Here is a 15,474-nt window from a genome sequence, read left to right as displayed (position 1 = left end):
CTTTTGACTGGAACTGTAGATCTCTGGATGGATACACTTTTACGCCTGCTACGTTAGGTTAGATATCCACACAGACCGCACGATAGAGGAATGTGCAGAACACAACAACGAGAGGGACAGAGACAGTTCGTGAAAGTATGCCTTATCTACTTTGAAAAAAAAGTACAATTATTTAATCCGACAGCTCTGCAGCATACTGTAGGCTACAGTACTTAGGCAGGCTAGCTAAATAGGATGACTAAAGACAGTACAGTATGGGGAGCACATACAGTAGATAACATTAGGTTTAGCTGGCAGACTGCTACTGTACGAGCAGAGATGCGATGATGACTTTAAGGAATAAAAAATAATTAAGTTATTAAATAAAAACTAAGTAATATACGCAACTGAAATATTTTAGTATTTCATAATAATTTCCTATTTTTCTATTTATGTCTACCCAATGTGGTCCTGACAGAGACCATGCAAATTTTTCAATGTTTTGGAAATTGAATTCTCACTATTTTGGGGTTTGGAATTTCCGTTAAAAAGCTCTATTTCATAATGCATTTAATGTATAAAGAAAACCTATAACGAAATCAAAAATCGTGATTATTTAAAAAATAATCTAATCAAAACTGTACCGACGTCAAAAAGCACTAATCACTCAGCACTACTGAGAGGCTGACTAGTAGGTAACTGAACAGCTTGTTTTTAACAATATAATTTTGAAACAGGAAAATGTAAACATTTACCACACTTTTATCAGCATTTTAAAATATAATCCATGAATGATATAATATATTTGTTAACAATTTTTTATCACAAGTGGGGTGCCGTCCCTAACGCCTTAATGGGTGAGCCGCCACTGCTAAGATCCTTTCCAATGTGTTCTCCAACTCATAAAACATTTTAGAAAAAGTCTCAGTGCCGTTGTCCTCGCAAGGTGAGGTATTGAAAACAGGGTTGTCAATCATTTTGAGCCCTACCTTTTGACAAAAAGGTATTACTTGTATTACAGAATCTCTTTCTCTGAGCAATTGTATTAATATAAAATAAAATATAAAATAATTCCCAATTTTTTGGAGCATACAATATAATTTAATTACATTTTAATTTCGGACCCCGCTGTATATTATAGATTTAATGAGTAGTAGTGGTCATTCTCTAACATGCATTTTCATATATAACACCCCGTGTCCCAAAGGTATTTACTCAGCAGAATGGCGAGTGAAGACTCTTCCAAAAAATACTTCCCATTTCCCTGAAACATGAATAATAATGTCCTTGAGTGCTTTGTTGTTAGTTTTCTCCATCCACTAAAGTAAAGTAACATGAAGTTGCTGTGTCACAACTGTCATTCAATTTGTACTAAAGAGTTATGACCCATCCGTTTGTGACTGTGGCCTTTGCTATTGGCTGAAACCTTTCTAAGTGGTCCTCCCTCTCTTGCTACAGTAGATTAGTTCCTCCCGGGGCAACATTTATCTTTATGTTCCATCAGACTTTAGAATTACTCTCAAAACATCCACATATTTTTCTTCACTTGAATTGTCACTCCCAATTATACATTTTAGGAAATAAACGTTGGAAGATGGTCAAAGATGTGTTTATGCCTGGAGCAAAGTAACAGTCAGCATTAACTCACTATCTGATTAGACTGGTTGCCCCTGGTTCCTAATATGGTTAGGAATGAGCGTCAAGCATCTGCGTTCTGTTTCTTCTAGCATTTCTAGATACTTCCATCAGATCACTTGCTTATTTAATATCAAGCAGTTCATCTACAGGTAGCCACAGCAACAGATCCCTTGCCGTTTTAAATTAAGTTAATTCATTCAAGGTTTTGTATGTATATTTTCTACTCTTCCAAACAGTAGAGCTGACACTACAGGAAGCCCTTCACCAGTCAGTGTTCATGCCATGCACCTCGCCATCCCCCAGCAGCACTCCTTTCTGCTGGGACCAGCACAGCAAGCTGCTACCCACCGTGGCTGGCATCACTTCAAGCAAAGTGGCTGTGTGGACAGTGGAGGAGGTACTGGATAACTTACATTGTTTCTTGCAGTCTAAATAACTGTCTGGGTAATTTGGATAACTGTACTAACCATGATGTTCAATGTGTTACAGGTGATTGAGTTCATCCAAGGTCTTCCAGGCTGTAACGAACACGTGCACACTTTCAGAGATGAGGTACAGTTTCAGTACACTACAGCTTTTAACTCTCTGACCACTGATACACACACACACACTGACTTCTGGGAAAAGGACTTCCCATTTGCTGTCTGCTTGTGGGATTATAAAGATCCCAATTTGGTTTCATCAGATGCATTACCTCCACATTATCGCTCTGTGGTCTCCACATCTGTGTCTGCCTCAGAGTTGAAACTTTTACTGCAGTGAGCTAAATCAGGGTCACACAGTGTTTCTTGATAGTCCTAAACAAATCTACTTTGAAACAAAAGTATACACCTCACACACATGGTTATGAGCTTAAAAAAGAAGACACCTGTACCATGTCAGATATAGAGTTGAAATGTATTCAATTTGGAGCATCACAATATTAATCAAATAAACAGTGACGGTGATGGTACTTGAATTATTATTTTTTGCATGCTAGTACTTTAAAAAAGTGCCAATATTTTGCGAATAAAGTAAACACTTTTAGAATAAAGTCTCAGTTATATTTCAAGATTAACGTAGGGGATTTGGTTAAGTGCATGTCTCCCTGGCTCTCCCTGGCAACTATTAATGACCTTATCCATGGTGCTTTACTAACAGTAGTATTTCCCCCTTATGGCAACTACCCTCCTAACGGCTATACGCTAGTTGGCTACATGAGCACACACAATAAAACACATTATCTTAGGATTCTGGAGACTGGGGGCTATGCGTGTGTATGTCCCATGTCAAACTGCTCTCCAAATTCGCTACAAAACCACTATTTTGCAGCCCATTCTAAAACTATAGAGGCCTACTAGATTGAGTACCCGAGGCTAATCGTATGTTACAGTGGGCAAGTAAAAGTAAATGATGTGCCTATCCAACGGCTGCGGGAAGAATGAACAATGAACCTGGGGTTTTACGTAAGTGTCTGTGGGAGAAGAGGCAACACAAGGACCACTCCTACATGCGCAAACCAGCTCATCTGAGGCACTGTTTGAATATATTCATCTATCGGTCTCCCTATAGGATGGGAGGAATGAAGGATGCATAGGTTAACCCAAAACAAGAGCATCATCGCCGTTATAGGCTATTTGTCTCAGTTGTAACGCTAACATAGGCTACCACTTGTTCACCTTGTAGAGGCTAGTGCCTAGGCCTTTTGGCTGTTAAGCTATGACAATGGAACATCAAATTACTGTCTCAGATGGGGCTTTATCCAAACCCCTTTCCCCCTGCTCCATGGCAAGGTTCATGACAGGGGTTTGGGGGCCGCCCTTGAGCTTGACAGGACGCACAATCCCTCTCCACGCAATCTGTGACCTACATTCACAAGATAATAAGCATAGTCCTATGAGGCTACTTCATTGGAAGTGTAGCCTACATAAAACACCATGCCATTCCGCCCACATTTGTAAATTAACCTTTCGTTTCGACATATAGGCTGCTGACCTAGCTGTTACTCTCTCAAATGTACTATGCACGGTGTTGACATACGCAGGGGATTGAGGATAACATTGTAGAGAAAATCGAAGGGCACCTTGTCTGCATTCAACTCCATGTCTCTTCGTAGTCTCATGTCTCTTCGTAGTCTGAAAACGCACCATGGCCATTAGAATGGTATTGCTTTGGGGATTGTGTGTGTGTGTGTGTGTGTGTGTGTGTGTGTGTGTGTGTGTGTGTGTGTGTGTGTGTAATATTACAACTTTATTCTCGAAATAGTGCCACTTTTCACAACGTTTTATTTCAACTTTATTCTTGAAATATTGCCATTTTCTAAAAGTACTATGCAAAACAAAAATCAAAGTACAACCACACCTCACCATTTTTCTTTTGTTTTCACTTGGCCTTAATACTCTTCTATACTTTATATGCATTTATATACATTTACAAATATTAGAGTAAAACAAGGTTATATTTTGGCTTCTGGCGGGGTACCACATTTAAACTAAGCTCATGAGGCATTTATAAGTTATATTCTTCAATGTACAGTGGGGCAAAAAAGTATTTAGTCAGCCACCAATTGTGCAAGTTCTCCCACTTAAAAAAGATGAGAGAGGCCTGTAATTTTCATCATAGGTACACTTCAACTATGACAGATAAAATGAGAAAAAAAATCCAGAAAATCACATTGTAGGATTTATGAATTTATTTGCAAATTATGGTGGAAAATAAGTATTTGGTCACCTACAAACAAGCAAGATTTCTGGCTCTCACAGACATGTAACTTCTTCTTTAAGAGGCTCCTCTGTCCTCCACTCGTTACCTGTATTAATGGCACCTGTTTGAACTTGTTATCAGTATAAAAGTCACCTGTCCACAACCTCAAACAATCACACTCCAAACTCCACTATGGCCAAGACCAAAGAGCTGTCAAAGGACACCAGAAACAAAATTGTAGAACTGCACCAGGCTGGGAAGACTGAATCTGCAATAGGTAAGCAGCTTGGTTTGAAGAAATCAACTGTGGGAGCAATTATTAGGAAATGGAAGACATACAAGACCACTGATAATCTCCCTCGATCTGGGGCTCCACGCAAGATCTCACCCCGTGGGGTCAAAATGATCACAAGACTGGTGAGCAAAAATCCCAGAACCACACGGGGGGACCTAGTGAATGACCTGCAGAGAGCTGGGACCAAAGTAACAAAGCCTACCATCAGTAACACACTACGCCACCAGGGACTCAAATCCTGCAGTGCCAGACGTGTCCCCCTGCTTAAGCCAGTACATGTCCAGGCCCGTCTGAAGTTTGCTAGAGAGCATTTGGATGATCCAGAAGAAGATTGGGAGAATGTCATATGGTCAGATGAAACCAAAATATAACTTTTTGGTAAAAACTCAACTCGTCGTGTTTGGAGGACAAAGAATGCTGAGTTGCATCCAAAGAACACCATACCTACTGTGAAGCATGGGGGTGGAAACATCATGCTTTGGGGCTGTTTTTCTGCAAAGGGACCAGGACGACTGATCCGTGTAAAGGAAAGAATGAATGGGGCCATGTATCGTGAGATTTTGAGTGAAAACCTCCTTCCATCAGCAAGGGCATTGAAGATGAAACGTGGCTGGGTCTTTCAGCATGACAATGATCCCAAACACACCGCCCGGGCAACGAAGGAGTGGCTTCGTAAGAAGCATTTCAAGGTCCTGGAGTGGCCTAGCCAGTCTCCAGATCTCAACCCCATAGAAAATCTTTGGAGGGAGTTGAAAGTCCGTGTTGCCCAGCAACAGCCCCAAAACATCACTGCTCTAGAGGAGATCTGCATGGAGGAATGGGCCAAAATACCAGCAACAGTGTGTGAAAACCTTGTGAAGACTTACAGAAAACGTTTGACCTCTGTCATTGCCAACAAAGGGTATATAACAAAGTATTGAGATAAACTTTTGTTATTGACCAAATACTTATTTTCCACCATCATTTGCAATTAAATTCATTAAAAGTCCTACAATGTGATTTTCTGGATTTTTTTTTCTCATTTTGTCTGTCATAGTTGAAGTGTACCTATGATGAAAATTACAGGCCTCTCTCATCTTTTCAAGTGGGAGAACTTGCACAATTGGTGGCTGACTAAATACTTTTTTGCCCCACTGTATATGTCAAAAAATGGATGAGGCATCTACTGATTGCCCCTTTAAAAGAAATTGGATTGTCCCAGAGGCCTGTGGTGTAAGGCAAAAACTCAATTAGGCCTATTTAGGTATTCTCTGCAGATTATCCAAGTAATTAAACACAATAAATCTCACTTCTCATAGAGTGATGTTCATGTTATGCCATTCTGTTAGCGTTAATAGCGGTTGATATTACTACAGCTTGTTAAATGTAGAATGTGACTCAACCCCTGAATAACACCCCCTCTAATGAGCCATGGTCATTTGTATAACCCTCATGGTGGAGAATCCTTAAAAACCCTTGGCTTTGAAGTTAATTCTTTATGCACCGCTATGTCTAAGATGCCTGTTTTTGGAGGTTGAAAGTGAAACATATTCCTTGGGCAAAAATGTTCAATAGGAAAGCGCTTTGATAGTAGACATTTTCAAACGTGAGACTTCTCTAACTCTTCCCTCCCTCATATGTTTTTGTCCAGCAAATAGATGGTGAAGCCTTCCTTCTGTTGACTCAGGTTGACCTAGTGAGGATCATGAGCATCAAGCTGGGTCCAGCCATTAAAATCTACAACTCCATCTTGATGTTCAAGACGGCAGAGGAATCGGCATGTAATGAGCTCTAACGAAGGTCGGAGGCCACTATTTTTACCCTGAGCAGAGCAGAGCAAGGAGAAGGAGGTCTACAGATAAGGATGTGAAGCACAAAGAACCATTCTTCTTCCCAGAGGAAGCAAACTGAATGCACATGTGAATTGCACAAGTAATTTTTTTTAAGACAGCCATATTGCATACTGCGAATCTCCAATGTGATTGACTCATTGGAGAAATGTCATTTTCAATCATCAGCTCTATTATGTGTAATATTATTGTACAGTATAGGCTCTTTTTATATTAGTGTTGGGGTGGTGCCACGAGGATGCTCGTTCTACCTAAAAACTAAAACTGGAAATGTAGAGCAAATGCGTCAGATTTCCTTTAGTGCATCACAATCAGCAACTCTGCCATTTTCATCATGTAGAAAGTCCCATCTGCACAGGGCTTTAGCTGTTCCGGTCTCTCTGGGATGCTGATGTCATGCAGGTCAGAGAGATTCTAACTGAGAATGGAAGCTCAGTGATTCCCCAGGTGAGTGGCACAGAGAAATTAATACATTCATGAGAAAGTCCTCATGCTTTTTTATCCTTGTTACTTCTGTCTGGCTGCTGGGTTGGTGGTGCTGGAGGACAAGGCTGTATAACTGAGAGGAGGGAGGGACTTTTATTAATTCACCAAACCAACGGGCACCATACTGTAAAACAAGCCATCAGGCCCTGCATTTAATTTCCCTTTTGGTAAATGCACCCACCTATTATGCTTTATGGATAGCCATATACAGTACCTGTATAAAGACCAACATGGGTCACCTTGGTCTGGTTTCTCCTGTGTATTGTACAGTCATCTCCTCATCAGTACTGTTCAGGCCCTATGAAGCAGTGACAAGTGTCTGTTTACTTTAAGGTACTAACCCCAGGGAAGGGGTTTGGTTGAATGAATTAAATCTAAAAGTCCATATAGACAATGGTATTTCTTTACGTGGACTGTTGTTCACTATTGTTTATTTACAGTGCATTCGGGTGGTATTCAGACCCCTTGACTTTTTCCACATTATGTTACGTTACAGCCTTAATCTAAAATTGATGATTGTGTGTAGATTCTTCGTCAATCTACACACAATATCCCATAATGACAAATTGAAAACAGGTTTTTACAAATGTTTGCAAATGTATAAAAAAATTAAAAACAGAAATACCTTATTTACATAAGTATTCAGACCCTTTACTATGAGACCCGAAATTGAGCTCAGGTGCATCCTGTTTCCATTGACTCTCCTTGAGATGTTTCTACAACTTGATTGGAGTCCGCCTGTGGTAAATTCAATTGATTGGACATGATATGGAAAGGCACACATCTGTCCATATAAGGTCCCACAGTTGACAGTGCATGTCAGAGCAAAAAACCAAGCCATGAGGTCGAAGGAATTGTGTCTAGGCACAGATCTGGGCAAGGTTACCAAAACATTTCTGCAGAATTGAAGTTCCCCAAGAACACAGTGGCCTCCATCATTCTTAAATGGAAGAAGTTTGGAAACACTATGACTCTTCCTAGAGCTGGTCGCCTGGCCAAACTGAGCAAACGGGGAGAAGTGCCTTGGTCAGGGATGTGACCAAGAACCCGATGGTCACTCTGACAGAGTTCCAGAGTTCCTCTGTGGAGATGGGAGGACCTCCCAGAAAGACAACCATCTCTGCAGCACTCCACCAATCAGGCCTTTATGGTAGAGTGGCCAAACGGAAGCCACTTCTCAGTAAAAGGCACATGACAGCCCGCTTGGAGATCGCCAGAAGGCACCTAAAGGACACTCAGACAATGAGAAGCAAGCTTCTCTGGTCTGATGAAACTAAGATTGAACTCTTTGGCCTGAATGCCAAGCGTCACATTCTGCAGGAAACCTGGCACCATCCCAACGGTAATGCATGGTGGTGGGAGCATCATGCTGTGAGGATGTTTTTCAGCGTCAGGGAATGGGAGGCTAGTCAGGATCGAGGGAAAGATGAAAAGAGCGATCCTTGATGAAAACCTGCTCCAGAGTGCTCAGGACCTCAGACTGGGGCGAAGGTTCACCTTCCAACAGGACAACAATCCTAAGCACACAGCCAAGACAATGCAGTAGGTGCTTCGGGACAAGTCTCTGAATGTCCTTGAGTGGCCCTGCCAGAGCCCGGACTTGAACCTGATCGAACATCTCTGGAGAGACCTGAAAATAGCTATGCAGTGACGCTCCCCATCCAATCTGACAGCGCTTTAGAGGATCTGCAGAGAAGAATGGGAGAAATACCCCAAATACAGGTGTGCCAAGCTTGTAGCGTCATACCCAATAAGACTGGCTGTAATCACTGCCAAAGGTGCTTTAACAAAGTACTGAGTAAAGGGTCTGAATACTTATGTAAATGTCATATTTCACTTGTTTTATTATAAATTTGCAAAAATGTCTAAAAACCTATTTTTGCTTTGTCATTATGATGTATTGTGTGTAGATTATTTTATTTTTTTCACCTTTACTTAACCAGGTAGGCCAGTTGAGAACAAGTTCTCATTTACAACTGCGACCTGGCCAGGATAAAGCAAAGCAGTGCGACACAAACAGCAACACAGAGTTACGCATGGAATAAACAAATGTACAGTCAATAACACAATAGAAAAAATCTATATACAGTGTGTGCAAATGAGGTAAGATTAGGGAGGTAACGCAATAAATAGGCCGTTGTAGCGAAGTCATTTATCAATTAACACTGGAGTGACAGGTGCGCAGAAGATGAATGTGCAAGTCGAGATACTGGGGTGCAAAGGAGCAACAACAAAAAAATAACAATATGGGGATGAGGTAGTTGGATGGGCTATTTACAGATGAGCTATGTACAGGTGCAATGATCTTTGAGCTGCTCTGACAGCTGATGCTTAAAGTTAGTCAGGGAGATATGAGTCTCCAGCTTCAGTGATTTTTGCAATTCGCTCCAGTCATTGGCAGCAGAGAACTTGAAGGTAAGGCGGCCAAAGGAGGAATTGGCTTTGGGGGTGACCAGTGAAATATACCTGCTGGAGCGCGTGCTACTGGTGGGTGCTGCTATGGTGACCAGTGAGCTGAGATAAGGCGGGGCTTTACCTAGCAAAGACTTATAGATGACCTTGAGCCAGTGGGTTTGGCGATGAATATGAAGCGAGGGCCAGCCAACGAGAGCATACAGGTCACAGTGGTGGGTAGTAAATGGGGCTTTGGTGACAAAACAGATGTCACTGTGATAGACTGCATCCAATTTGCTGAGTAGAGTGTTGGAGGCTAATTTGTAAATGACCGGTAGGATAGTCAGTTTTACGAGGGTATGTTTGGCAGCATGAGTGAAGGATGATTTGTCGCGAAATAGGAAGCCGATTCTAGATTAAATTTTGGATTGGAGATGCTTAATGTGAGTCTGGAAGGAGAGTTTACAGTCTAACCAGACACCTAGGTATTTGTAGTTGTCCACATATTCTAAGTCAGAACTGTCCAGAGTAGTGATGCTGGACGGGCGGGCAGGTGCGGGCAGCGATCGGTTGAAGAGCATGTATATAGTTTTACTTGCATTTAAGAGCCCTCAAGTGCCAGAAGGGGAAGAGCGGGAGCAGACGTGACAGTCCAGGCACAGCTGGGGCTGAAGCGGCAACGGTGAGAGACTTGTTTCGGGAAAGGTGGATTTTTAGAAGTAGAAGCACAAATTCTTTGGGCACAGACCTGGATAGTATGACAGAACTCTGTAGGCTATCTCTGCAGTAGATTGCAACTCCGCCCCCTTTGGCAGTTCTATCTTGTCAGAAAATGTTATAGTTAGGGTGGACTTTTCTGGATTTTTGGTGGCCTTCCTAAGCCAGGATTCAGACACGGCTAGGACATCCGGGTTGGCAGAGTGTGCTAAAGCAGTGAATAAAACAAACTTAGGGAGGAGGCTTCTAATGTTAACATGCATGAAACCAAGGCTTTTACGGTTACAGAAGTCAACAAATGAGAGCGCCTGGGGAATGGGAGTGGAGCTAGGCGCTGCAGGGCCTGGATTAACCTCTACATCACCAGAGGAATGGAGGAGTAGGATAAGGGTATGGCTAAAGGCTATAAGAACTGGTCGTCTAGTGCGTTTGGAACAGAGAGTAAAAGGAGCAGGTTTCTGGGCGCGGAAGAATAGATTCAAGGCATAATGTACAGAAAAAGGTATGGTAGGATGTGAATACAGTGGAGGTAAACCTTGGCATTGAGTGACGATGAGAGGTTTTGTCTCTAGAGACATCATTTAGACCAGGTGAGGGCACCACATGTGTGGGAGGTGGAACAAAAGGGCTAGCTAAGGTATATTGAGCAGGGCTGGAGGCTCTACAGTGAAATAAGACAATAATCACTAACCAAAACAGCAATTGACAAAGCATATTGACATTAGGGAGAAGCATGCGTAGCCGAGTGATCATAGGGACCAGTGAGTAGCTAGGCGAGCTGGAGACACGGCGATTCAGACAGCTAGCGGTCCGGGGCTAGCAGAAGGGCCTTAGGGGGACGTCGCGACAGAAGAGTCTGTTGTAGCTCCCTCGGACGGTTACGTCGGCAGACCAGTCGTGATGGATCGGCAGGGCTCCGTGTAGGCAGTAAAAGGTTCCAGGCCAATTGGCAAAATAGGTATTGTAGCCCAAGAAATTGGCTGATGGACCTCTTCAGCTAACAGTCCGATATGCTCTAGACAGCTAGCGGGCCGTGGCTAGCAGGCTAGCGGATGGGCCTTCGGGACGTCGCGACGGAGGAGCCTGTTGAAACCCCCTCGGGCGGATTACATCGGTAAACCAGTTGTGATGGATCGGCGGGGCTCCGTGTCGACAGTAAAAGGGGTCCAGGCCATTTGGCAAAATAGGTATTGTAGCCCAAGGAGTGGCTGATGGACCTCTTCAGCTAGCCGGGAGATGGGCCTAGCACGAGGCTAGTTCCCGGCTAACTGGTGCTTGCTTCGGGACAGAGACGTTAGCCAGGAGTAGCCACTCAGATAGCAGCTAACTAGCTGCGCTGATCCAGGTGAAAAGGTTCAGAGCTTGCAGTAGGAATCTGGAGATATGGAGATTTGGTGGAGAAAAAGCAGTCCGGTATGCTCTGGCTTGAATCGTGCTGTGCAGACAGGCAGGAGTTGACCGGGCTAAGGTTAGCTGAGGACCGCTAGCAGTGGCTAACTGACTAGTGGCTAGTTAGCTGGCTAGCTTCTGTTGGGGGTTCCAGTTCGTGTTAATGGACAGTCCAGCAGGCATCGGCTGTGTAGCCAAGTGATCATAGGGTCAAATGAGCAGCACTAGATGAAACAAGGAACAGTTCGGTAGTCGATTACTATGTTGAGCGAGCGGGAGACACGGCGTTCAGGGAGCTAGCAGGCCGGGGCTAGCAGATGGATCATCACCAAACATCCACGATGCAGAGGCCGGTTGAGAGCTGGCCGAGTTACGTCAGCAGACCAGCAGACCAGTCATGATGGATCGGCGGGGCTCTGTGTCGACAAAGGGTCCAGGCCAATTGGCAAGAGAAGTGTTGTAGTTGGTGTACTTAGTTTGCTAGCCGGGAGACGGGCCTAGCTCGGGGCTAACTGGCGCATGCTTCTGGACAAGGGCGTTAGCCACAATAGCTCCAGAGCTTGCGGCAGGAATCTGGTGATGTAGTTGAAAAGAGCAGTCCGATACGATCAGGGCTGGTATCGCGCTGTGCAGACTGGCAGGTATTATCCGGGCTATCCAAGCTAAAGCGGCAGGAGTCCAAGCTAGAGGTAAAGACCGTTAGCAGAGGCTAACAATGACTAAATAGCTAGTAGCTAATTCGCTGGCTAGCCTGTGATGGAGGTTCTAGTTATAAGGTCTTAAAAAATAGCTGATCCGTACCACATTGGGTGAGGCGGGTTGCAGGAATGTATATTTATTTTGAAAATGGACAAAAGAGATTGAAATGTATACAAAAAACTAAAAAAGACAATATTTACATGGGACGAAAACAAACACGTCTTACTGCTGTGCCATCTTGGATTTTCTTTTGATGAGGGGAAAAAACGATCTAACGTAACAAAAATGTGGAAAAAGTCAAGGGGTATGAATACTTTCCGAATGCACTGAGAACTTGCATTTAAAGCAATCACTAAATATAATTGAATGGATACATTGCTGATCATCTCAAAGAGCATACTTAGTGCCCTTGAAAAAAGTTGACTGTAATATGCTATTTCTATTTTCAATGGGCTTTACTGAAGCCTAAAGAGAAAATGTTGGTTTATGTTTTGCTTTTATTGATTTAATAATGCTTTTTCTTTCTTGTCACACCAGTGAGTGAGACTGCTGTGTATAGAATTATGCAATGCAATGTAAATGGGAAAAGAGCTTGCCATTTTTGCAGCTTAATAATGATGAAACCTTTATTCCACCTGTATTGATTCACAAATAAATACAATGAGAAGTACACTAAGGCTGCCCTGTCTACTTGTGTTACTGCTGTCTCAAGTTGTACTTTCAATGTACACTAAACCCACTTTGGATTTGTTGAAGTCTTCAGTAACAGAATATTATGCATCTGTTATTTAGCTAATTTCAAATAATTTTCACATCCTGTCACACTGTGCTATTTTTTTCTCCTGTCACCTTGTCAGAATAATCAGCCTAAGAATGGAAACATTATTTACTTGTTCTATTTTCATGCCGTGAAAGTAAAGACCTTTCATTTTTGCATGGTTCAACACAATCTTTTATTTTCTAGTATTTGTTATTACATGAACACGTCTGACAACTGTTGTTTGATCATTGTGTCTCTGCTCCATTCTTCTAAATCACCTCAAAGTACAACTCTAAGATGAAATCTTTGTTAAGGAATCATCATCTTTGATTTGTTTTGTCTCACACAATATTGCAGATATAAAATGTATTATTTACTGCAAAGCATAAAGATGTTTTCAACAGCATTGAGAAATATGAATACGCATTACAACAGATGTGGTTCCTGATTATTCTCATGATTTACCTCAATTCAATGTTTGGTGGTGCTAAGGAAAGTGTACAGCATGGAGGAGTCTAGATTAGGTTGGGTTCAGAGGACTAGCTTTAAGGGAAATATGTAATATTACCCTAAAAAAGGCAGCTAGCTATAGAAAAACAGTGAGTCACTTGTCTCCAGTACCTCTGCAGCCAGAGCATTTCAGTTGTTGGCATCTTTTGGACATTTCAGGCTGAAGCTGGCATCTATTTTTGCCTTGTGAATATTCATTGTGACTTTTGGTGCTATTTTTCCACTTAATTAAGATAAGCTCACAGGCTTACGAGATTATGAATGCTTATGAATATGAATAAACATATGCATATGAATAAACCAACATAGCTCAGACACGAGACGCATGTGGTCTCTGTTGCTGACGTGAGCAGAACTTTTAAGCGTGTTAACCCTCTCAAGGCTGCTGGCACTGGACGGCAAGCCAAGCCGCGTACTCAGTGCATGCGCAGACCAGCTGGCTGGAGTGTTAATAGACATATTCAACATCTCCCTATCCCAGTCTGTTGTCCCCACTTACTTCAATATGTCCACCATTCTTCCTGTACCCAAGCAAGCTAAGGTAACTGAACTAAATGACTCTCGCCCTGTAGCACTCACCTCTGTCATCATGAAATGCTTTGAGAGGCTAGTCAAGGACCATATCACCTCCACCTTGCCCGACACCCTAGACCCACTTCAATTGAGTACAGGCTTAACTGAATGAACAAAGATGGAATGCAATATGACATTTTATTACATAGTTTGGGGAATGGCCTGTTCTCTGACGGATGATCCTCGGAGCCAGATGATGTAATGGCAGGTAGCCCTATGCGGGGCTGCTGGCATCGAAACACCCCCACTGGTGCAAAGGAGTTTCACCAATGAGCCTTAAGGTTATTATAGCTTGGGATGATGGGGATGTGGAATGGTTGTCGAAAACTTTTTCTGAAAAACAGCAAGTGAGAGAACAAGGGTAAGTTAATATATAAATATATCCCAAGATTTATGCCCATTGGTTGAGAGAGAGAGGAAGGCGATCATTACAAGAGTGAGCCCATAGTTTAAACAGCAAGCGTGAGAAATGTTCATTATTGTGCCGTGCTTATAGGCTATAAGGTAAATAGGTGAATGACATTCCAAACATGGCTAACAGGAAAGAGGAAAAGAAACAAGGTGCTATGCTGATGATATGTTTCTATTCATTCTCACTATTACCGTAGAATAGGAAAAAAAGTGAATTATGTTATGCTTACTGGATGAAGTTAATCAAGCATTCAGATCAGCCTTCCTGATTGAACTTTCATAACTTACATTTCAATTCAGTACAGGCTTAACTGAATAAAAAACTAAGATGGAATGTAATGTGATATTATATTAAATAGTTTGAGGAATGGCTTCGTCTCCAAGGGGAGATGCTCTGATCAGGTAGCCCTATACGAGGCTGCCGGCATCAACTTACATATTTGACATGCATGGTTACATTGTGTATGTTTATGCATACAGTAATTATTATTTAATATGTCCTCACCTGGGATTTGAACTCATTCCGATGTTCCTGCTATGCCACCATGTGTGTGTCAATGACTGATTTCACCTGTAGGCCTATTCTTACACTTTGCACTAAAAAGTAAATCTCAGCTTTGTTAAAAATACACTGAATAAAAATAACACTGAACAAAAATATGAATGCAACATGTAAAGTGTTGGTCCCATGTTTCATGAGCTGAAACAAAATATCCCAGAAATGTTCAATACGCACAAAAAGCTTATTTCTCTCAAATTGTGTGCCCAAATTTGTTTACATCCTTGTTAGTGAGCATTTCTCCTTTGCCAAGATAATCCATCCACCTAACAGGTGTGGCATATCAAGAAGCTGATTACACAGCATGATCATTACACAGGTGCAACTTGTTCTGGGGGCAATAAAAGGCCACTCTAAAATGTGCAGTTTTGTCACACAACACAATGCCACAGATGTCTCAAGTTTTGATGGAGCGTGCCATTGGCATGCTGACTGCAGGAATGTCCACCAGAGCTGTTGCCAGACAATTACATGTTAATTTCTCTGCCATATGCCGCCTCCAACGTCGTTTTAAGGAATTTGTCAGTATATCCAACCGGCCTCACAACTTCAG

At 42.3% G+C, this 15,474-nt stretch overlaps 1 protein-coding gene across 1 annotated transcript in view; it reads left to right on the top strand.

Moving 5' to 3' along the window:
* l3mbtl3 (L3MBTL histone methyl-lysine binding protein 3) overlaps positions 1 to 6,956 on the top strand; it is a 34,127-nt gene extending 27,171 nt beyond the window's left edge. Inside the window, 4 exon segments of the mRNA XM_038968094.1 lie at positions 902 to 944; positions 1,857 to 2,014; positions 2,107 to 2,169; positions 6,225 to 6,956. Coding sequence (XP_038824022.1) covers positions 902 to 944; positions 1,857 to 2,014; positions 2,107 to 2,169; positions 6,225 to 6,368 — 408 coding nt within the window. The 3' untranslated portion in view covers positions 6,369 to 6,956.
* Positions 6,957 to 15,474: the final 8,518 nt, after the last annotated feature.

Source organism: Salvelinus namaycush, chromosome 29 (genome assembly GCF_016432855.1).
Source record: "Salvelinus namaycush isolate Seneca chromosome 29, SaNama_1.0, whole genome shotgun sequence".
Lineage (NCBI taxonomy): Eukaryota > Metazoa > Chordata > Actinopteri > Salmoniformes > Salmonidae > Salvelinus > Salvelinus namaycush.
Note: the sequence above shows the minus strand (reverse complement) of the source record. Positions and strands in the feature narration are given on the sequence as shown.